General features: G+C 44.4%; 1 protein-coding gene across 4 annotated transcripts in view; it reads right to left on the bottom strand.

The window, feature by feature from the left end:
- The window catches only part of LOC134536631 (calmodulin-binding transcription activator 2), a 417559-nt gene that overhangs the window by 227515 nt on the left and 165384 nt on the right, over nt 1-24660 (bottom strand). For all 4 annotated transcript variants that reach the window (XM_063376428.1, XM_063376429.1, XM_063376427.1 and 1 more), the window contains exon 3: nt 23479-23610. In XM_063376428.1, the coding sequence (XP_063232498.1) occupies nt 23479-23610 (132 nt within the window). The remainder of the gene's footprint in view (nt 1-23478; nt 23611-24660) is intronic.

The raw sequence follows: 24660 nt of genomic DNA on the forward strand, positions 1-24660 counted from the left end.
AAATAATTTCTGATAATACAAACCATTACTGGAATGGGTGAAAAAATCTGGAGTTGGAATAAAAAACATAAACTTCCCTACCACGTACACTATCGAATCTAGTCTTATTTTTGTTTAACTTTATAAATATTGTCTAAAACTTTGGTCTAAAGTAAAATTGGATGTAACCAACCATTACTGCAAGGGGTAGAAATATCAAGGGTTGAAAAACGTAAAAAATAATCATTAGCTATTTGTTTTAAAATAGATATACTATAAAATCTGTTATTATTTATTGTAAAAATCCTAAACTTTATCTAAAACCTGTGACTGAAACTATTTTTTATGATACGAACTATTACAGGTACCGTAAAAAATAGGAGTTGAAATTTTTGGAAATCTAATACTTCCGTAGCACCAAATTCGTTAGACTTTATTTTAAACCGTGTTAATTATTATCTTATACCTTGGTCCAAATAAAATTGTTATACTACCTCGTATTAGTGTAAGGGATGAAAATTAGTGTTTGAAGGTAAAAAAAAATTGCTCAACTACCTTAGCAGGCATAATATAAAATCTTTCTAAGCTATTCCGTTTTGATTCATCAATTTAAAAGAGTTAAAAACATTACAAATATTTTCACTGCAGGGAATATGAGAAAATGTGTTGTTGATCATTTTGGAATATTGGAGAACATATAGAATGTTGTGTACGTTAAGTTCTTGAAATCTTCCAGAAGTTTATAGAAGTTTCCAAAACATTTCCAGAAGAAATAGGTTCTTCGAAATATACCTATGCCTGTAGGCTGGGCCGAAAGGGATTTTTATTTCTCGGTGATTTATGAAGTTGTTTTGCAGGATGACAAAATATATAACCATTGGCATTTGAATAAAAATGTTAAGTATTACTTTAAATCTGCCGACACCTATTTTTGATGGTTTGTTGATTATGTACATGTACGATTCCTACTAGGAAGCTGTGGTGATAATTTTAATTAAAACATGATATTATAAAAGTATTAAATGTTAACTTTGACATAACTATTAATGTTTAGTAAAACAAGAAGACATGTTTTAATACCTTTGGCAAGGTGTAATGCATTATTCGAAAATTCATCCAACACTAAAGTTGTACCGGACTTTTCCTTAGCCGCGGCTGAGGATGCAGCAGGTAACGTTAGTAACAGCCGCGAGCCGCAGTCAGAAGACCACTTGTGCCGAGAAATGCGTGGCTTCTGGTGAACAAGTCAGTCAACTGGTAAAATACTGTTTTTCTATTGGCGACAGCGAGTTAATTTGAGATGTATTTACAGTACAAAATCATACAGGAAACCTGGGAAATCAATTCCGAATGACTTCTGATTATGTTTTTATTTTTTATTTTTATTATGCCCGTACAACGCACATGAATTATTTTGCTTCTAACATTTTGTGTTTTTGCACATGATTATTAAAAAAAACTTCATAATATAGCCATATTTAATTATTTATAATAGATTGTTTCTAATAAACAAGTTTTTAATTGTTTTTGTAAACTTAAAGGGAAATTTTTATGTCGATCGTAGCATGTACTGAAAGCATAAAATCATGTGGTACACAGTTTTCGATTAACCACTCGTTTGTAGTCATCGTCTTCGAACTCTTTTTTGTATCATATCATTCATTAATCAATAAAAAGTTGTTTTTAAAAAAACATTGAGACCAGAGTTATTTCCGGGTTTTGGGAAAACCTAGTTTTTTTTTTACTAAATTAATTATATTTTGAGAATGAAGAGTTTAATGACGAACACTAGATACACACGGTTAACCTAAAACTGTATACCTACTACATGCTTTCGTGCTTTCAGAAAATGCTAGGACTGACATAAAAAAATATGAAATAAGGACTAATTTAGTATAAAACTCCTTTTACAAACATTTTAATGTGGTTATACTATGAATCTATATAAATAACGGGGCCAAACCACGAAATTTGAGAAGCGAAATAGGACACCGCCCCCATGAACTGAAGCAGCAATGAGGAGATGCGAGAGTGGCTGGAATGTTTCCCGCGCGCGGTTGCGCCGACTAACCCGGGAAGCCTTCATTTCACAGACGAGATAGCCACACCCGTAGTTCCCCGAAGTTCATGCTCGCTTTTTTTTCCGTTCTATCTCATTGTGTAAACCGGTGTGGCATTAAATTTTGCGGTCGATTAGGATAGGTTAGCTACATTATAAATACTTTAAAACATTGTGGATGGTTGGTTATATTAGGTAAGTATAGCTACACTAAAAATACTGTAAAATCATTTTATGGTTGGTTAGCAAATAAATTTTTAATATGCAGCTATCAGGGCTAGAAAACCGTTTACATGATTTCACAGTATCTTTAATGTAGCTATCCTAACCAAATCAACCGTCCACAATGTTTTAAAGTATTTATAATGTAGCTAACCTAACATAATTGAACATTAGTATCCTTTTATCAACACCGCCATATTTATTTACAATGAACAAAAAAAAACCGAAGATGCACGATCGGGCGATTGGCTCTCTCGTCTGTGAAAAGAAGAGTTCCCGACTAACACAGTGGGAGGGGGGGGGGGGGTCTCTCGACGAGACTGGACCAATCAGGAAGCCCTCAGCCAACAGGTGTAGCCCCAGAGGTCGCGTGATGGCAGTGACAACGAGGGAGTACTGAATAATGAACACCGCCATAATTGGCTCACAGCCGTCCAACAAGGACGGCCAGTGACGCGGGCTTCGATCCGTTACAGCATGTGGTCATGTGACGGCATCTCATCACGTGAAGTGAAATAGTAGCAAACAAGCAACTTTGTCCTGTACAGCTTCCAGTGGCATTAGCTGCATCTGCAGCAATGATGAACAGATACTTCCATCAACACGTATATACTTAACACTATTCCGCATCTTCCTCAGCAAGAAACTTTCAGGTCGTTAAGATAGCGAAAAGTATTGCCCGAAGTTGAAATTCATGTCTTGAGAGTTTTAAAAAAAAACTAAAAGATTCCTGATCTATTGAAAATATGTTTAAATCAATAAACCAATACTTGGGAGTTCAACTTACGATTTGCAACAAAAAAAAAGTAAGTTATTAGCGAAGGATGACAAATTGATATCAAAATTTGCTGGATATTATTTAAAGCGATGTTTCGGACATAAACCTTGCTGATTCACACTGAACATCATAGAAAAAACTCAATAACGGAAAGGAAAAAAAAAGGATGAAAACACAACTGAAACGCACAGAAAACAAGACCACGCATAGCGGGTGGCCACGGCTGCATGAATATAAAGTAACCTAGCGAAGTCATTTGTTCTACCAGACCGTGGCCTGCGCCATTTGGTTAGACGTACCAAACATCAGCTGAGGTACAGTGTTTACATTATGCAAACATTTTTGACGTGACAACGTCTAATAAATCGATGAACGCCGGCTGCATGCACGAAAAAGTGTCCCGTTACGCACATTGTCCTGTTACGTTGTGTCCCATTACGCTCATTGTACGCTTGCGCCGCATCTATCTCTCTTCCACTCGATTGGAACAACCATCGATTTGACTTTTTCGAAGCACATTAAACTTGAAACACTCCCATTCGTTTCCTACTTTTCCTATCATCGTCCTATCCTTAACAGAATAACACAAATTGGAAGAAGTTAAATAGCAAACATGTATAAAAGTTATAGTTAAAATAATCTCTTCGTTAAAGTAATAAACATATTTGAATTAATGAGTGCAAATAAAAGTAAATTTATCAATTAAATTGTAGATTTCATTTCACTCCTTCTTTGTATCCATACAAAATAGTGATAATTCAATAAAAAATGATTCAATTTTATTCATAAAATAATGCAATCATTTCATCAATGTTTTGTTATGACGTTGTCACGTAAAACTATCGTCCGTAAACCGACTTTACAGATAACAAATTATTAAATGTCTCTATTATATGGAACGACAGAAATTCTAATACATACTAACTAACCAACATTAACACTCCGAAATGTTTTGGGCGTAACAATATGGCGATGGCGAGGTAAATCTGTGACTTCAACGGCGTCACAGCATGCCGTCTCCTGACAATTCCCAACTCCGTGCCCATATCAGCCGATGTCAAAAGTTAAATGCATGAACTCAGAAAATTCCGTGGAAGGAATTAATCAGCAAATATGAATTATCTTTGAAAGATTTGTGCAATGGGAGTGCATGACTTGATGTAATCTTTTGGACATACGCCATTACTAAGCACATGTATGTCTGTCTGTAGAAGAAAACTACAAAAAAACACAAATTAAGCAAAAAATTGCTGTGCCAACCGTTGACACTCGGACTATATGAGCCTCCGGCCAGCTCTGAGCGGCACACAGCCACCGCTGCCCGCCTGTGACGTCACGCTGCGAGCGCCCCACGCTTCTGAGGACGCCATGTTCTGCTGTGGTAAGCCGCCACACTCCCGAGGTTACAAATATTTTGTATTGGTTGTCCACAGTATCTTTCAGCCACCATTTTTAATACTGCAAGTGGCGTAGAAACCTATAAAGCTTGTTTGTTTGGAATTTGTCCTATATGTGCTTTGATATTAAGGTTGAATAAACTTGTTTTGACACTGCACGTTGCTTATCTTCAAGCTTTTGTGTCTGCCTCACAGCGTCACAAAACAGGTACAAACAGACTGATAAGAGGACACTGGAAAACAGGTGGTTCATATTTTCACATAGTTTCTGAACAATTAAAACCACTCTCCTTGTGCACACTGTTCTCTCTTGGAAAAAACTGGGTAAACGGAGACCTGAAAAGTAAGAAATTTCTTAAAATTTCCTTAAAATTTAACCAGCCCGGTAATCGTTTTAGTAGCTAATAACCTATTTATTAATAACATTAAGTTTTAAATAACTGCAACTGTAAGGCAGGCACGGGACGGGAATAACCACAGGCACATCATATTTAAATGTGTGTCTGGCGACCGCTGAGATACGCATGAACAGCACTGTTAAATAATTTTACACACAAAATAATATAGCATTACAATACATTAATATGAAAAAATCGCCTTCGGAACACAGTTGTCTGAAGAGTCACGTTCCTACGCTATCATGAGTAAAGGCGGGTATGTGTGTGACTATTTCTACTGTAACAACAGGGTGAGTTCAGCTTGTAAGCCGTCACTAATTGAGCATAACGATTTTAAAAGGTGCAGTAAAATTAAATTAAAGTTAATTTGGACACTTTTCTCCATATCTCAGCTCGGCTTTGAGAAACCTCAAATAAAAACTCTGGTAGAACACCAAGTCTTCACCAGTTAATCTCTCTTGAAGATGGCTGCGACAAAGACGGGTCGAAACGTCAGGCACATCCACGGACGTGATCTCAGCCCTAGTCAGGAACTAATCAACCGTATAATGTGTTTAGTGTAGGCATACGGCGTTAACACATTTCGAATAAGATTTATAAGCTGCATGTAAAAAAAAATTGTATTTCAAACTTACTACAGCGCAATTTCGCGGAATTTGAATTTTTAAGGCTCGGACTCGAACGTCATGTTAGATTTGTTCTGCTGATTACATATTTATATGACGAGGCATTTCTAACGGGGGCACTCTCCCCGCATGTTTTAATGTTTTAAATATTGCGCTAAAATTTGCATTGCAAACCTTTGATTGCATTTCGTGACTGCAGAACACTTCTGAGACTCGACGTTCCTGGACTACATTTAGATTCCGTCAAGAGTCGCGCAAAATACTCGCAATTATAACTATCATCGGTTCGATCACGTTAATCGTCCAGGATTGTAAATTTCATTCTCAAGTAATAAAAAAAGAAATATTGTGGCGTATTGGTTGCACACGTAATAAAATCATAATATATTGCGCTTGGAGAAGTATGTTTGCTAGCAACTGGCCTGAATGTGATCAAGTGCTGGGTACCGGGCTGGCTTACTTCACCCAGACGTGGACACACGCGGGAGACAGCGAGTAGCGCGGCGAGCATGCCCGGCCACAGAGTGAAGACGCCACAACCCAGCAGTCCAGCGCGGCGCCTGGCAGCAGCGCCTGGACGCCGTGTGACGTCACAGCGCCGGGACGCTAATTATCGACCGGCGCGGCGTCCTTGGCCGCCGGACCGCGCGCGAAGAGAGTCGGCGCAGTGGTAACACGCTGGCCTCTCGTGTCCTGGACTCGCTCCTGGCCAGTGCGCGAGTCCTTGCCCTGTGTCCTTGTTGTGTCCACCCTCGTGCCCTGGCTGTCCACGAGACAGACGACAAAAACAACTCCCTAGTCCTACCACTCCACTGACTCAAATACAAAACACACAAATGACACTAGGGTTTAATTTTTGTATCCACCCTATTTATCTGCGTGTAATTTCGTCACATTTGAAACCATAATATAAATTAAGGTCCCCGCCTACACGGGAACACATACAGTGTACAGAGCTTCAGAAAAATAAACACGGGATTTGAAAACAGCTCGAGATAACCGCGTGACTCTGTTTACGAACAGCAAATAAGAATGCGACGAGGGCGGACGAGGGCGGGCGAGGGCGGGCGAGGGCGGGCGAGGGCGGACGAGGGCGGACGAGGGCGGACGAGGGCGGACGAGGGCGGACGAGGGCGGGCGAGGGCGGGCGAGGGCGGGCGAGGGCGGACGAGGGCGGACGAGGGCGGGCGAGGGCGGGCGAGGGCGGGCGAGGGCGGACGAGGACGGACGAGGACGGACGAGGGCGGACGAGGGCGGGCGAGGGCGAGGCAGGCCGAGCCGAGTCAGGTACCCCGTCCCGTGGCAGACCCAGAGCCCGGGCCGCCGCGTGGACTCGGTGCGACACGCCCACTAGTCCCACCCCGTGTGCTGGGTCGATACGGCCGGGGTATTTGCAAGTTTCCACTGTTATTCTTCCCCCGCCCCCGTCCGGCAACTAGCGACTATTTCGGGTCATCGAGACGAGGCAAGCCGTGCGGGTCACGGCTCCTCGGCCGCGATTACACTGGGCGAGCTCGGCGCGTCATCTAGCTACAGCCAGGCGCCCCTCAGTCGCAGTTGTCTGGTGCGTCTCAGCCACTGCGAGTAAAAACTTTTGTATGGATAGTCTATCAATCACTCCTCATATGAGTGTACAACGCATGTCTCTCAAGAACGCACTGAGTGAATTCATCAAAATCAAACATGTTAGCAACTGCTGTTGACACCGGCCCTAAGGGGCCCGCCTAGTCAGGGGTGTACATGTGTTAGTGAGGCGGGATGATAAGCGCGACGCTCGCTGGTGCCTCTAAGCGCGGTATCGCCTCTAAGCGCAAGGCCCTGAACCGGCGCGCAGTCTTCTCGTCGTGCGTAGAATAATGAAATTTGAACGGTGACAGTAATATTATATGGTGGAGAAATAATGATAAAGGTGTAATGGAAGTCCCTTAAGTGTTTTCAAGTAATTCTACGGATTGTTTTATATCTAAAAATTATTCTGAAAAAAACACCATTTAGCCATTTTAAATCTTCTAAACATGCAGTTTAAAAACTTAATCCGATTCAAAAGTACTCATCAACCTTCAGCGAATTATAAATGCTTTTCTTAAACAGACCCCACTCGGATATCTCGAGTAATTTTCAAATCGCGTGGTTTTTCCTGAAGCTCTGCGCGCCGTTGTGCGCCCGGGTAGGCGGGGGTTTTAAGGTCCCTCCCTACACCGACCACCTGACAAACCATGCTTGTCGAGTGCTTGTCCCGCACTCAGACCAAACCAATGTGCAAGAAGTGCCTATGGTGCGTAGGGCCCTTAATGGCTCCGTATCAATCTTTACATCATAAAAATTGGTGTAGATCTATGCGCCGTGCTTCCCATTTGTAAGCGGTTCGCGTGTTTTCCATCTTCCTCTTAAAGCACTCCACTAACTGCTGGGATGAAAGAAATTATACGTTTGTGTTGAATTATCAACTTGACAAATTAACACAACCAGACAATTACTATCTTTGAATCAGTATTTCTGATTTTCCTCTCGATTTTCTGGATGGCGTTCAGGTAGCTTAAACAAAAACCCGATCAATAAGCAAGAGGCACTTGTGCGCGCGCAAGCCAGACACGAGAAGCTGATACTTGTTATTTTGAATCACAGTACTCTGATTGATTGATTGATTGATTGATTGATTTATGAATGTGGACTACTGCCCCGTCGAGACCGGGGTCCTTGCAGGAGAGTGCAGAGCGACGTAACACTGGCCTGAGCATGGTCGCCTGGTTTAAACAACTTTTTTATTTATAAGAAAACATATTTTTAATAATGAAAATTTTAAATAAAAACTTTTTTAAAATTAAAGGTATAATTCCACTCTAATAACAACCAAAGTTTGGTCATTAATGTTTCTTGTGATTTATAGGAACAACAAATTATACACCAATCAAGATCTTATCATTTCAATAATCTGAATAAGTGGTAAATTATACCCGGCTAAATTCTCCTCTAAAATTAAAAATGCCAAATAGTTAGTTAATATTCTGTGGGAAATCCCCGACTGTACTGTAAATCCCTTTTCTGTGAGAAACACCCATTCTGCGGAGAATCCTCTTCCTGTGGGGAAATACCCTTTATGTAGTTAACTTCCAGTCAGATGTGCATATCTGCTGGACTTCAGTTATTTGATGTTACAACTTTCCTGGTTTAACACGAATGGCAGAAAGCGGGATGTTGTATAGCTTTCATTTGAAAGTGCTGAGAACCAAAATAACTACAGTAATATAAAACATATTTTTTAAACCAAAAAACAGGTTGTTTGTTGGTTTTTTTTTAATTTTTTCAACCCTGGCCCCGAGCAAACCCTCTAGCCCACGGGAACTCACGGGAACTCACGGAAACCCACGGAAACTCACGGGAAACACGCCAGAATCGGATCTGAATGGCTTTGGCTCGGAGCGAGTGCTCTGGCAATGATCGATGATGGACCCCACAAGACTGAGCTGTAACCCTCCACCCCACTGTATCTTGTACGGGAAGAGTGGGACGGAGGTCAGGCCGAACCATCAGAAAATAGCGCGGGTCTGGTTTCCACACACTCCGCCTAATCAGCACGGCGAAACTTGGCAACTGTCGCCGCCGGCACGAATCCGCGAAAGTTTTGTGCAACAAAAGCACTGCTGGCGCTTCAAGTGCATTAAAAATCGCGACAAGTGCTTTAAAGGCGATCTCGATATTAATCCGCTATATCAGTTGTTTTGATACAGATCGCAGGCTCTCTCAGCCATTTTTTTAGGTTCACTGGCTTTTGGGTTCTAGCCGCGTCAAAGCTGAAGGTTCGCCAAACGTTTCAATCGGCACTGCAATCACCATCTTCAGGGTAACAGTCCACTACTGAGGGTCTTGGAAGTTATCTTGCCTTTAAATAATCTCGATTGAGTTGAGATTATAATCATTTATTGGGGCTGTTGGCCAGTCCGTGGTCTCTCATATCCTGGTTGGCTTTTTCAAAACACCCACCAAACACCATAGGGCAGGACTGATACAAACTGAACAGAATTCTGCATCCCTTTTCACGAACCTTTAAACTGAACTCTGAATTCAACGAAAGGCAGATCACCTCTGATTGACCACATAGCAGAGCCGATCAGGAGAAGATAAGCTACTGATTGGGAAGCAGCTGCAACTAATCGGGCGAGAGTCTTTAAAAGCATGATAACTTGGAAGACCCTCAGTAGGAGGCTGCTGCCCTGAAGATGGCGACTGTGACGTCGGCAGACACGTTGGCGTCTACGCGGCTGGAACCCACAAGTAAATATTTATTTTCATTTCACCTGGGCTTGGCGTTTCGTCGCCAGAGTGGCCATCGGCCCAGATGTGGACGTGGAAGCGAATGCAACGCCCCTGGGCGCGCCGCAACCATGGCGTATCGCGTGACGTGCGTGTTGCCTGCTCGTCAGGCGAGGGGTGTAAGGTTCTGGCCGCGACCAAGCCACGGCGCGCTTGCGCCTCCGAAGTGATCCAATGAAACGTATTAGCGTTCGCTGCGACGTCAGCAAGGCGCAATATCCGGGCGGCCTCGCCAGGCCGCGCCACTGGCGCCACACAACTCGCCAAGATGGCGGTCCCGCGCGAGGCGACCTGAACAAATACACTAGAGACTAATACCGGACAGCTCCAAGAAATTTGTGTTGTTGTCACGTCAGTCCGATAGATGGCAAACGGTATGCCCAGTATGAACAATGTATCTGTTAAATACATATGGTACCAACATTATGGCAACAAAAATAACTTTCTTTTCTCTTGGAAAAAACTTTTTTTAATCATAGTACAGATTTATGACAGATATAAACGTCCAGTTCTTAAATTTTTACGAATTAAATTAATAATGTTTGACACCAGATAATATTATATATAATTTGACGCTATATATATATATATAATATGTTTGTAGTTACACCTCTTGCCGCTAGGTTATTTTTCACACTCTCGCCTGTGTTGTTAGTATAGAGCTGTCCGGTATTAGTCTCTAGTGTATTTGAACTGAACTCGTCTGTGTTTCATCATGCTAATTTGGAAAGGTGCGTTAAATTATTTGCTAAACTTTATTTCATTTTCACGAAACATTCTGAAATCATACCACAATTTACGTTCCTAATAACCAATAACTATAAGATATAATAAGAACATACATTTGCCATCCTCTCCTATCGAAGTTATCGTAGCACATCGTAAGAGCGCGAGTTTATTATGTTATGAAAATATCGAAGGGGTGGTTCCTATCCTGCATCTTATCACCGGCAACCTTTCATTTATAATATCACATTATAGCTACTCTTTGAACTAAAAATACAGAGGCTTCTTTCTACCATCACTCAATGATTCAAAAACGTAGGCCTATCTATGTACAATATATAAAATACACGGTTTTCGAATGGAAAAATTATATTCAACTGTAGTCTGCAGCCCTGGCGATATCAGTGAAATATTTTTTTCTTAAGTTTTACGTCAAATCGTGTTTATTTGCGCCGAAAAATTCGTGAACATTTCACTCGAGATGGTAATTACACACAAAAATATTTAACATAATATTTCACATAGCTTACATATCCTACGAGGAAAATAATATTTATATCAGTTTCCTATTGAATAAGTTAAATATTTATAATCATAAATACCAGCATAAAAAAATGACAGTGACCTTCGATATGAAATTGGTACTACCGCAATTTTTAACTTAATACATACCGTCGGCTCAATTTTTCTTCAAAACATGTTTTTTGCTGAATTTTGCGCTTTACGATACGCACCTGCAGATTTTTCGATTGAAGCTTATAAACAGCAAAAAATGACACTTATGAAATTCCTATCAGATTGTATAAATACATTCGTGTCATTAAACTAAAAACTGCTGGAAAAGTTTCTTGAAATAAGATATAACCTACGTATATGTTTATTTATATTTATTTTGAACTACTACAATTAAACAGAACTTCTCTTAGCTTTGTTTGGAAGCCCAAATTATAGTTTCCCGTAGATTTCTAGTTTCATCTACAAACCACACGTGCGTATTAATTAATATAATACTATTTATTTCGATTACGTGGCATTTGTCTATATGTGCTAAATATGTTTTTTTCATGCACCGTACGCATAGTTAATTTAATATCTGTAATTCAATGGCTATTTATGGAAATTCTCAAAGTTTCACAATGCAAACACCCCGTAATAACTCAAGTCCATTGTTTATACGTACGTTTATGTCAACTAATACCCAGAAGTTGCACTCAGTTCTGGACAATATGCATCTATCTTGACAGGTGTTTCAGCTAACTTTCAGACTTAACAGCAGAATATAGTGACATAAACTAAACAAACATAGATCCATGTAGTACTACAGATGCGAATCGTGTATCAATAATTATTTTTCTAAATTTTATAAGACTATTCATTTGCCAAAGTCTGGATGTTCGTTGCAACACCTATAAAAAAACACACGGGGAGAGATAGATGGTTTCAACAGTTTTTACCTTAGCAATGTTTTGAGATTTCATATTGGAAATTAACTTTCTTTATGGCAGAAATCACACACCAAGAGATTTTTTAAGACCACAAAATATGTTTGACAGTATTATTACAGTTGTAGTCATCCCGAAAAAATTAAGTCAATTCTAAACTCCAATGACTTCATGTGGGAAACCATTTATCTAGCAGCCAGTCACTACTGAATTCAAGCATTTCACTGAATGATACGTAGTGATTTAACGAAACGAAATCTTCAAAATAAAGAAATTGTTATGGTCCGAAAACTGTTGAATCCAAGTCGTGTCTTCCTGTCCTCATCCCTCTCTTATCGGGAACTTGCTGCCGCCTTGAGAACATCCCCTGTGAAAACATCAATCGCTCACCAAAATACATATAGTGGGGGCCAAACGTCTTATGGGCTGTCAGCGCAGGGTGGGGAGCCTGAGTGATGAATGAAGGGGGGGGGGGGAAGGGGGGAAGTAGCAAAGGAAATACGTATCAATTGGGAGATGCCAAGGAAGCGGCCAAGGAAGTCGGGTATGGCATTTTTCTTCCGCTGCTACGCCCGTTAAAAATATGTTTACCATGTAGTGTCCAGCGAGCACTTCTAGCTCAGATACACGCACCAGCATCATTACGCTGACATGTATTCAGAACAGCTTATGTGTGACCGGCGCTATCCGGGTCCGAAGGGCTCCGCTGCTATTGGCCTCCGTCGGTCCGTCACGAGCGGCGCAGTTCCGCACTGCTCGTGGAAAGTCTGGCCCGCACTATAAGATCACAGAATAAAAGTATTATGTCGTAACTAGAAATACCAGCTTCCAACTAAAAGCTACCCCGCTGGATTTTTTTTGACGTGACGTCTAATAAATCGATGAACGCCGGCTGCACGCACGAAAAGGTGTCCCGTTAAGCTGTGTCCCGTTACGGTCATTGTACGCTTGCGCCGCATCTATCTCTCTTCCACTCGATTGTTTATAAAGTGAAGTGAAAAGTTCATGTGGTTTTCATTGATTATTACAACAACAATTTCGGTAATAAAGGTTAATTATTCTTGCATTTTAAAAATCTGATTACTAGTAGGTATAATTTAAAGTATTTATTCTTTTATTATTAAAATAAAAACGATTCAATTTTATTCATAAAGTATGCAATCATTTCATCAATGTTTTGTTATGACTCTGTCACGTTAAACTATCGTCCGTAAAACGACTTTACAGACAATAATTTTTTTTATTATTCTAATGCACTCCCCCCTCCTCTATCTCTGAAGGCCACCGCCCTACCTGGGCACTCCTGAGGTGTGCAGAGCTCCAGAAAGAAACCACGCCATTTGAAAAAATGCTCAAGATATCCAAGTGGGGTCTGTTTACGAAAAGCATTTAAGAATAAGCTAAGGGCGGATGATTGTGTTTTGTTTCCGTATTTCTTGTTCAAATTGTATTTTTCGAAGCGCTAAGACGGCTGGACATTGTTTGGACACGAGACGCCAGGTAGAGGTTCTCAGAGTCGCCCCGTGCGCGGCGACCAGACCCAGCCCGCCGCCTAGAGGCGAGGCCGCGCCAGAAGCAGCAGCGCCGCCGATAAGCGATAATCGATAGGGCACACGACCCGGGGTCGGGGCGTGCGGGGAGGAAGGGACCTCGCGTGCGGACCACGAGGATTCCGGCGGCAGGAAGTCATGTCGCCCCGCCATAAAGGTCACATCGCCGGCACATGCAGGGTGTCCAGCCCACATCACTTTATATGCCAGTTTATTACTACTGTTTTAAATTAAATAACCCAAATTCATGTAGTGTCGTAGTTTTCGAGTTATAGGCATTTTTTCTAAACATTATAATCTCCACCCTGTAGCAAATTCTTCGAGACCGTGACTTACAAATTTTTGCACATGCCATCATAACAACCTTTATATTGATAACAAATCAAAACTGAATCAAAAATTTAGAGGAAAATATTAAAAAAATTATTAATTATTTGAAAATATGGCTAATTAAAGCAAACATGCCATGGGGATTTCAAAATTTCGTAATACATGTCTACTCGAAAACTTCGATCCTTTTTTGAATTTAGGTTTGTTGATTGAGAACCGTGATTGACTGGCCTATCAACTGGTCCCGGCTTGACGTTGACACATATCCGGGTCCCTGACAGCGCCCGGTGACTGCATGACTGTCGTGTCTAGTCGTGGTTCCCCACACTTACGAATTCAGAACAGCTGAGAGGTTCTAAAGGAGTTCGAGCAATGGCTGGACAATACATGGAAAAGTATGGCAGTGGAAAGGGAGTTTGAGACGTTGTACCCTCATTTCATGCACGACGAAACAAAAATTTATTATTTTAGAATGATGCAGTCAACATTCCATGTGCTATTGTTGAAATCAAATAACAACAGACAAACCACCATGTCAGAACATTTCCAGAGGCATCGGGCTGTTCAAGGAAGAGCAATAGACACAGCATTTTAAGTTCGAGAGAAACTTATTTCCCTCTTTGTTTCCCCAGCAGGCCAAGTAAAGTGACAATAAACAACAGAATTAGGTGTATGCATGTGCGTTTGTGGTTTCCTGCCTCAAAATTAACTTAAAAATGGAAAAAACCAATTTAATTGATATTTATAAAATATACTTTGGATATGTTTTTTGTCTGCTAATATATTGTACGTCAATTTCGTTCGACAATACTTTAATATAAAAATAATGTTTTATTACCGTCTACTTTTAAATCTTTTGAAATTTATTTCCAGATTCTTTCATTGTAATTGCAATTTCTGTACCACAATTCCTGTACTTTGTTCCTACATAACCGGATACCTCCGAACTTCCATAATTTTCTCTGTCTTTGTTCACAGACTTTTTAAACCTGGAAATAATATTATAAATACTAATTAATATTGTACCCAAGTTTTTAAACCCGCAGCTGGTTCGATTTTTTTAAGATTATTACAACAACGTGGCATTAAACTAAAGGGAACCAAATACTACTACAAATGTGAGAAAAATTACAGTCTTCGCTTGACACAGATCGAGGGATTAAATGCAGATTTTAAGTTACACCAAACCGAAAACTCTGATTGAAAATGTTGCTTTTTCTCGCTGAGAAATGTGCTCGGTGACTGGTCAGGGCCAGGGACAGGGCAAGGAATGGGTGCGGCGGAAACAAGTAAAGGAAACTACTTACACGGTTCGCGCGCCCGGACGCATCGCGGACATTTGTACAGCGCGTCTCATCCTGGGACTGCAGTGGGCATTACATCTCCTTCCCTTGCACGGTATCTGCTATTTCCACTGTCCTTGGTTCCATGTGTTCTGTTGCCAGATAAACACTAGGGTGCAAAACCGTTTTAAACACAACTTCGTACTGTAATAAAAACTTACTCAAATCTATCTGAAACATTGTATTTTGTAACGCAGAATTTGTTATGAGAATTTCGTAAATACATTATCTTATTGTATTTCATCAAGAGCATTATCTAAAAGATTTTTTTTTATTTATTTCAAAGGAGTCGTATTTGAAAGACGTTATCTTGCTTTCAATTGTATTTGTAAAATGTTTACAACTTTAATAATAAAAACTTTGGCACTTTCAAGCATAGCCCATGCTTTTAAAGAATGCCATATTATCAATAGTTAGCGCCTGTAAATAGTCTCTCCTGTGAAATAATAATTTATGTTAGCATTGGATTTATTTTTTGTCAGAATGACTACAGCTGTGATAATACTATCAATAGACATTAATTTACTATCTTAAAAAATACACAAATAGTAAAATTTTAAAAGTATAAAAACTTCTTATAATCATAGATGGTTTACAAAAAAATTAATGTTTACCATCTGGGTAGTATCAATCTTGCAACGATGGTCGTCATTTTATCAAAACTACAGTCTAAGCGTGCGACAGACTATAGACAGACGCGCTCAGTTCTGTGGCTCGGATATGTGTGGCCAGGCCTTTACGGCACATCCTGTATATACCGCACTTAGGATGATGTTAGCGTCGCTACAGCTGGCACACATCACGATACCTTCGTCGTGTGAGCCATGTGTAGTATCATGCCTAGGTATATACTTCAAAGTAGGTATTCTCTTGAAATTGCTCTGCATCAGTATATTTATTTGTTTCTAGTAAGCAGTATTATTTTAGTTTGGATCATCAACGAATATGTGATATTTTTGTATAAACTGGTCAAAATAATTAGGGGGTCAGATAAAAATGAATAGAGGATCGGACAAAATAATTGCTGGGTTGTTCCATTTTTCCACGTTCCCTCCAGATGAGAACATGTCGACTATCAGGTACCACGCTGGATTGCAACTCATCGGAGAACATTTTCGATCACCATTTGGCATGAAGTTCCTCCGGCCAGTTTCCAATGGGCTTAGCGGTGCTCTCGTGTTCCTGGGATCCTGGGACACACGCCCCGGGCCCACGTGCATGGAGGCAGCCCTCTGCGGACAGTTTGAGATGACACCCTGCTTCCTGCTGCTGTTTGCAAGGCGTGTTGCAGTTCAGCCCGTCTCTCGTCACCCGCTATCGCTCGCCAAGTGGTCGCTCCACCCACTTCACTGCACTCTTGTATCGCCCCGAGGATTCGCCGGTGTCGCCACCAGCCTCGCTTTCACCGCAGGTCGGCTACGCCTTCTATACTTGCCGACGTTACCCTTGAAAAGGTATCGTAGCTCTCCTAAGTGTCGCGTCCACAGAGTTCCCCAACATAACCCTCGAAGCTGCCAGAACATTGGCGTCCTAGTTACGCCACTTGACGCGACGGGGAACCTGCCGAACTCTCGAGCCAGACAGAGGGGCGTCCCGGAGCTAATGGTAGACCCGCGTAGCGGTAGGGAAGGTACGGCTGCTACCTGCATCACGGCCGCTCCCTACCAATCCCACGGACTGGCGCGCCGGGCAGGACGGCCGGCCTCCTCTCTAGCAGCCTCGTAACAATCTATTTCAACTGTATCTGGAATTTTGTGTGCAAATTTTTAACGTTTCCAAAATAATTAGTGCGCAGATGATATCATTTAAAAGAAGAGAACTAGTATTTTGAAGAAAAGAGAACTGATCATTCTTCCTGTCTACAATCCTAATAATCATGGGCATGAATCGGGGTGGGGGGGGAGAGGGGAGGGAAGCCTGCACTCGTACAAGCATGACTGTAAAACGGGTTTGATGTAAAAACTGTATTTGATGATAAACTTTTTGTATTTTTTAAATTTTTATGCTTATTGTATGTATACAGGCCAACATATGGGCAGTATACAAGATACACGCACCAAATCCAGAGATGTCGCTTTGGCTAACCTCACGCGCAAAAAACTAATCGGGCAGCCCCCCCCCCCCCCCCAACATAAAAAAGTCCGACAGATTTGCGCCATGCTAATAACTCTCTAAATATAACCACCGATATCCAAATTGCTATAACATCAACAATGTGCCAACTGTGGCAGAAATTACATGATTCTAAAAATTGGCTTTGGCAAAAAGGTTGTTCAAAATTTGGCCTGACCAGTTTTTTTTACTGAAAACTTGCAAACGCGTCTTACTCAGCATTAATTTAAATTTAAATTATTGCCCTTTAAGTTTATTATTTTATATATGCAGTTTTCTAACAACGCAGAAACAACGTGCAGCTAATGTTCTTATATATAAAAATGAAAGTTTATGTGTTCGTCTATACGATCATGCATCGTTTATCCGACTGAGTTGAAACCTTGTACACTTGACCTTCGAAACAAGGGGAAGGTCCTTGTCAAGGTGAGATTTCAATAAAAACAAAACCTTAAATAATAGTTTAATTATTATTGGTGAAATCTCGTCATTCCATCATAGTACAGACTAACCACGATAGAATGCGTGCTATTAAATGTAGTTCACTCGGCACGAGACAGAGCGTGCGCGCTGCATGCAATCGGCGAACTATCGATATCGATATTTACGCGAGCGGACTTAATACAGTAATCAACGTACCAAATATGAATGCGCTGCAGATAAAGACTATAACATTTAAAACGTCTTTGAAAGAAACTTTACACATCACCCACTTCGTATTACTGTTAATTAAATAATTAACCGGTAATATCCTAACAAATAATAGTTTGCAACTTTAAAACACATCTTTTATACAGGAAAATAAATTTATGATCAACTTCTTAAAACGGAAAAATAAAATAAAAATAGCGTATAAGCTTATCTTATTATTGGCGGGAACGAAAATTTGACCGTTTTCGACGGAAAATCGTTGTAATGCTGTACTGTCTAGGTGAGATTCTGATAAAACAAATCCTTAAAGCAGATTTATTTAGTCTTAATAAAATATCGTCATTGCATTGATAACTCATTGTTCATCCGATCTCTATGAAATGTTGCCCGCTTGACCTTTGAAACCACGGAGATATTAAATAGTCTATGGAATGGTTGTCTGTTCTGAAGTGCCTGATATAGTAGCTGTATAAAGGCTAATATGCTATAAATTTGTTTAATAGCTTGAAAAGAACTCGCTAGGAAGAATCGTACGTATTCCATCATGTAGTGAATATTGTTAAAGAATAACATAATACCAAAACATTTACAAGAAATTAGGATTAAGCTTCATTATAACCAAAAATTGTTTTGCTATGCAGAAGTAAAAAAAAAAGATTAGAGGTCATTCTCATTTTGACTTCAAGTATTAAAATGGCAAAAATTGTATACACCAACTCCCTTCCTTCTTTTCCATGTTTAAAACACGAGGAAGGTCACTGTTCAGGTGAGATTTCGATAATTCTAACCCTTAAAACAAAAATTAAGTTGGCGCGCGAGTAGTATCAGATAATTACCAATAAGTACTTTATGTCAGTTCCTCTTTTCTATGGTCCCAATAATAGTGGTGACGTGCGAGTCGAGAGAGCGAGAGAGAGAGAGAGAGAGAGATATAGAGAAAGCGAGAGAAAAAAAGAGAGGCAGAGAGTGATGGAGCGAGATAGAGAGGGATAGAGATATAGAGACTGAAATACAGAACGATTAAAGTGATATATATATATATATATATATATATATATATATATATATAGAGGTATAGAGCTAGAGATATATACCGAGAGAGATATTTATATAGATGTATAGATTAAGAGAAATATAAAGAAATAAACCTAGAGGAGATATATTTATAAAGAGATAAAAATAAAGGGTTAGAAATATAGAGAATTATGCAGATACATTTATATAGAAATAGACAGAGATATAGAAATATATGAATATACAATAGATATAGACAGATATAGATACATAGATAGAGAGATTATGAGATATGGAGTGATAAGGAGATGAATATAAAGAGATATAAAGAGTTGCAGAAAGATAAAGAAAGGGATATAGATGCTTTGTATATGTGTACAAACTTAAAAAAAAAAAAGAAATTATAAAAAAAAATATAAAGAGGCATTGCAACGCATGCCGGGCATTAGCTAGTTCTTTAAAAAAAAAAGTCAACAATTTTTTCCGACTATTTTCTTAAAAGAAAATTTTATGTGAGTTCAAAAAAGAAGCTTTTTTTTTTAACAGAAAAATTGAAACTACTTGCAACTAAGTTACAAATGGAAAAAGAAAAATAAACTGTCTACCATGTATTGTATCTGTTATAATGAATATTATCCGCCGATTATTTGGTTTACTGGAAGAATTTTCCGAAATTTAGTTTTTTGAACACACCATGCTGCTTAAAGTATAAAAACACTAATTTATAAAACACAACCAAGTTATGATAGGAGCTATAGCTAGTTTAAAAATAAGTAAGTTAGGTTCCTACACGTGCATTGTTGGTTCTTCTTTAATTTCGTTAAGTTCCGTTAGTTACCAAACGCGACCCACCAAACTAAGAACCATCATTTGCGTGTGTAAGATCACGAGACTTGAACACAGCTGTAAGTTAAAGCAGGTATGTTTCATTTGCATGGCAATCTGAACAGCCAGCACGGCACCGCTGGAAGCTTGCACAGCAGGTCAGACAGGCTCCCCCCCCCCCCCCTTCTCAAACAAACATTACTTTGTCTCCAGGGGCGATTAGCCCCTGGCCCGACGGCAATTTGTCCGCCCTGCGCCGCTCCAAATCGATCCCCATTGGCCGTAATTCCGCGGGCTGGCAGCGCTCCCGGGCAGACTCCTCCAGCTGCCAAGCAGCGGCGCTCGTGCGTGTGTGTGGTCGTGTTTGTGCGATGCCTGCATTCCTGGCCTCTCCGCTTCCTCTACTAGCAGCAGGAGCGGCTCCAGGGCTGGGCAGGGGCGGCTCCAGGTGCCGAGCAGGGACGCTCCATATCGGAGCAGGGTCACTCCAGGACTGGAAAGGGTGGATCCAGGGCTGGGCAGGGGAAGCTTCAGGGCTGAGCAGTGACCCTCTAGGGCTGAGCTGGGGCGATCCACGGCTGGGCAGGGGTGGATCCAGGGCTGAGCAGGGGAAGCTTCAGGGCTGAGCAGTGACCCTCTAGGGCTGAGCTGGGGCGATCCACGGCTGGGCAGGGGTGGATCCAGGGCTGAGCAGGGGAAGCTTCAGGGCTGAGCAGTGACCCTCTAGGGCTGAGCTGGGGCGATCCACGGCTGGGCAGGGGTGGATCCAGGGCTGAGCAGGGGAAGCTTCAGGGCTGAGCAGTGACCCTCTAGGGTTGAGCTGGGGCGATCCACGGCTGGGCAGGGGTGGATCCAGGGCTGAGCAGGGGAAGCTTCAGGGCTGAGCAGTGACCCTCTAGGGTTGAGCTGGGGCGATCCACGGCTGGGCAGGGGTGGATCCAGGGCTGAGCAGGGGAAGCTTCAGGGCTGAGCAGTGACCCTCTAGGGCTGAGCTGGGGCGATCCACGGCTGGGCAGGGGTGGATCCAGGGCTGAGCAGGGGAAGCTTCAGGGCTGAGCAGTGACCCTCTAGGGCTGAGCTGGGGCGATCCACGGCTGGGCAGGGGTGGATCCAGGGCTGAGCAGGGGAAGCTTCAGGGCTGAGCAGTGACCCTCTAGGGCTGAGCTGGGGCGATCCACGGCTGGGCAGGGGTGGATCCAGGGCTGAGCAGGGGAAGCTTCAGGGCTGAGCAGTGACCCTCTAGGGCTGAGCTGGGGCGATCCACGGCTGGGCAGGGGTGGATCCAGGGCTGAGCAGGGGAAGCTTCAGGGCTGAGCAGTGACCCTCTAGGGCTGAGCTGGGGCGATCCACGGCTGGGCAGGGGTGGATCCAGGGCTGAGCAGGGGAAGCTTCAGGGCTGAGCAGTGACCCTCTAGGGCTGAGCTGGGGCGATCCACGGCTGGGCAGGGGTGGATCCAGGGCTGAGCAGGGGAAGCTTCAGGGCTGAGCAGTGACCCTCTAGGGCTGAGCTGGGGCGATCCACGGCTGGGCAGGGGTGGATCCAGGGCTGAGCAGGGGAAGCTTCAGGGCTGAGCAGTGACCCTCTAGGGTTGAGCTGGGGCGATCCACGGCTGGGCAGGGGTGGATCCAGGGCTGAGCAGGGGAAGCTTCAGGGCTGAGCAGTGACCCTCTAGGGCTGAGCTGGGGCGATCCACGGCTGGGCAGGGGTGGATCCAGGGCTGAGCAGGGGAAGCTTCAGGGCTGAGCAGTGACCCTCTAGGGCTGAGCTGGGGCGATCCACGGCTGGGCAGGGGTGGATCCAGGGCTGAGCAGGGGAAGCTTCAGGGCTGAGCAGTGACCCTCTAGGGTTGAGCTGGGGCGATCCACGGCTGGGCAGGGGTGGATCCAGGGCTGAGCAGGGGAAGCTTCAGGGCTGAGAAGTGACCCTCTAGGGATGAGCTGGGGCGATCCACGGCTGGGCAGGGGTGGTTCCAGGGCTGAGCGGGGTCACTCCAGGGCCTGACACGGGTGGCTCGAAAGGATGGGCAGTGACGCCTCGATGGCTGAGCAGGGGCGCTCCAGGGCCAGGTCGGGGCACTGGAACACTGGGGCGCTTGAGCCATGGAGCACTGGGGCACTGGGGCACTGGGACACTGGAGCTATGGGACACTAGGGCATGTCGGGGTCACAGGAGCACTAGGGCACGTCGGGAATACAGGGGCACTGGAGAAATGGGACACTGAGGGGGGGGGGGGATAATGGTGCACTAAAGCTATCTACCAGGAGCACTGGAGAAATGGGACACTGGGGCGCCGGAAATATGGGACATTGGGGCACTGGATCAATGAGCAGCAATTTGTCCGCCCCTCTCCGCTCCAAACAGATGCCGACTGACTGTAATTCCGCGGGCTGGTGCTCCCCCGGGCTGACTCCTCCAGCTGCCAAGCAGCGGCGCTCGTGCGTGTGTGTGGTCGTGGCATTCCTGGCCTCGCGTGCGCCCGTCGTCGCCCGTGCCAGCTACACGCTGCGCCTCTCCGCGGCCGGTAACAGGCGTTTCCAGGGCTGAGCGAGGGATGCTTCAGGGCTCAGCAGTGACTCTCTAGGGCTGGGCAGGGGTGGATCCATGGCTGAGGAGTCACTTTAGGGCTGGGCAGTGGCGCCTCGGGGGTTGGGCAGGTACCCGGCCCTGGCACACTGAGGCACTTGAGCCATGCAGCACTGGGGCACTGGGACACTGGAGCAATGGGACACTAGGGCACGTCGGGAACACAGGAGCACTGGGGCACTGGGGCACTGGGGCACTGGGGCACCGGGGCACTGGGGCACTGGGGCACTGGGGCACTAGGACACTGGGGGCACTGGGACAGTGGGGCACTGGGACAGTGGGGCACTGGGACAGTGGGGCACTGGGACAGTGGGGCACTGGGGCAGTGGGGCACCGGGGCACTGGGGCCACCGGGGCACTGAGGGCACTGGGGCACTGGGACACTGGGGGCACTGGACAGTGGGGCACCGGGGCACTGGGACAGTGGGGCACTGGGACAGTGGGGCACTGGGGCACTGGGACAGTGGGGCACTGGGGCACTGGGACAGTGGGGCACCGGGGCACTGGGGCCACCGGGGGCACCGGGGCACGGGGGCACTGGGGGCACCGGGGCACGGGGGCACTGGGGGCACCGGGGCACTGGGGCACGGGGGCACTGGGGCACAGGGGCACTGGGGACAGTGGGACAGTGGGGCACTGGGACAGTGGGGCACTGGGGCACTGGGACAGTGGGGCACTGGGACAGTGGGGCACTGGGGCACTGGGACAGTGGGGCACTGGGACAGTGGGGCACCGGGGCACTGGGGCACTGGGACACTGGGGGCACTGGGACAGTGGGGCACTGGGGCACTGGGACAGTGGGGCACTGGGACAGTGGGGCACTGGGGCACTGGGACAGTGGGGCACTGGGACAGTGGGGCACTGGGGCACTGGGACAGTGAGGCACTGGGGCACTGGGGCACCGGGGCACTGGGGCCACCGGGGCACTGGGGCCACCGGGGCACTGGGGCCACCGGGGCACTGGGGCCACCGGGGCACTGGGGGCACTGGGGGCACCGGGGCACTGGGGGCACCGGGGCACTGGGGGCACCGGGGCACGGGGGCACTGGGGCACGGGGGCACTGGGGACAGTGGGACACTGGGTCATGGGGGCACTGGGGCACCGGGGCACCGGGGCAGTGGGGCACTGACCTGTGGGCCGCTCGACGAGCAGCAGCTGGCGGGACGCGGGCGCCGCGGCGGCCGGGAGCCGCGCGGTCAGCGGTGTCTTGAGCAGCAGCAGGTCGCCGGAGGGCGCAGCGGGCTGCGTGTCGCGGTCCACTCCTGCAACCAGCACGCGCTCCTCAGTGCACGCCCGCTGCAATGCACCAGTGTGAGCCTGCTGTATGCTTATCACATGTATACAGGTGTCTCAAGACACCGCCATCAGGCGGAGAACAGTTGGTAGGCCAATTAATTACGGTTCTGTCTATTAAACTGATATTCATCAAGCGTCTTAGTTAACAGGTTAAAAGCATTTTTCAGAAGTTTTCAAATATCCACACTGCGCCAAATTTTTAGATACTGTGACTAATTAATACTAATTAAAATGAAACTTTAAAAATACTACACTTTGGGGAGGAAAAAAATCTTTGCAAGATTTATGCGGTATTAATTTATCGGGGAACTTTGACTTATTCACACTGTAAAAAAGTATACTTTGCTAACCTAGCAAGTTATTTGCATTAATTAATCATATCTTCAAATAGCTAGCTAAGTTGGCAAATAATTTTTTATTATAGTAGCTAAGTCAAAGTTAGCGATTAGATATTTATGAAATGGTTCAACCGCCGTCGATTCGAACACCGCGCGGAGCGGATATCTTCGTCCCTCCCTCTGTTTCCCCACTCCAACCCTTTCAGTGTCTTCCCCTCCCACTCCAGTGTCTAATGGTTCGTTTACCCCCCCCCCCCCCCCCACCAATCACCCTTCCCACGGCGCATGCGCGCTAGGCCTTTGTTTTTGTGTGTTTAAATAGTCTTGTACAGGCCGAGCTCGCCCTCGTGCTGACTGGCAGCGGAGTGAGCGGTCAGTGCAGCCACTCACCGCCAGGGGCGCTTGCGTCCCTGGTCACTAAATCCAGTCCTGGATGAGAAGCCTTCATTTCACAGACGAGAGAGCCACACCCGAAGTTCACGCTCACCATTTTTTCCGTTCTATCTCATTGTATAAACCGGCGTGGCATTACATTTTACGGTCGATTAGGATAGGTTAGCTACATTATAAATACTTTAAAACATTGTGGATGGTTGGTTGTATTAGGTAAGTATAGCGAAATTAAAAATACTGTAAAATCATTTTATGGTTGCTTAGCAAATAACTTTTTAATATGTA

The sequence above is a fragment of the Bacillus rossius genome, chromosome 11, assembly GCF_032445375.1.
Source record: "Bacillus rossius redtenbacheri isolate Brsri chromosome 11, Brsri_v3, whole genome shotgun sequence".
Classification (NCBI taxonomy): domain Eukaryota; kingdom Metazoa; phylum Arthropoda; class Insecta; order Phasmatodea; family Bacillidae; genus Bacillus; species Bacillus rossius.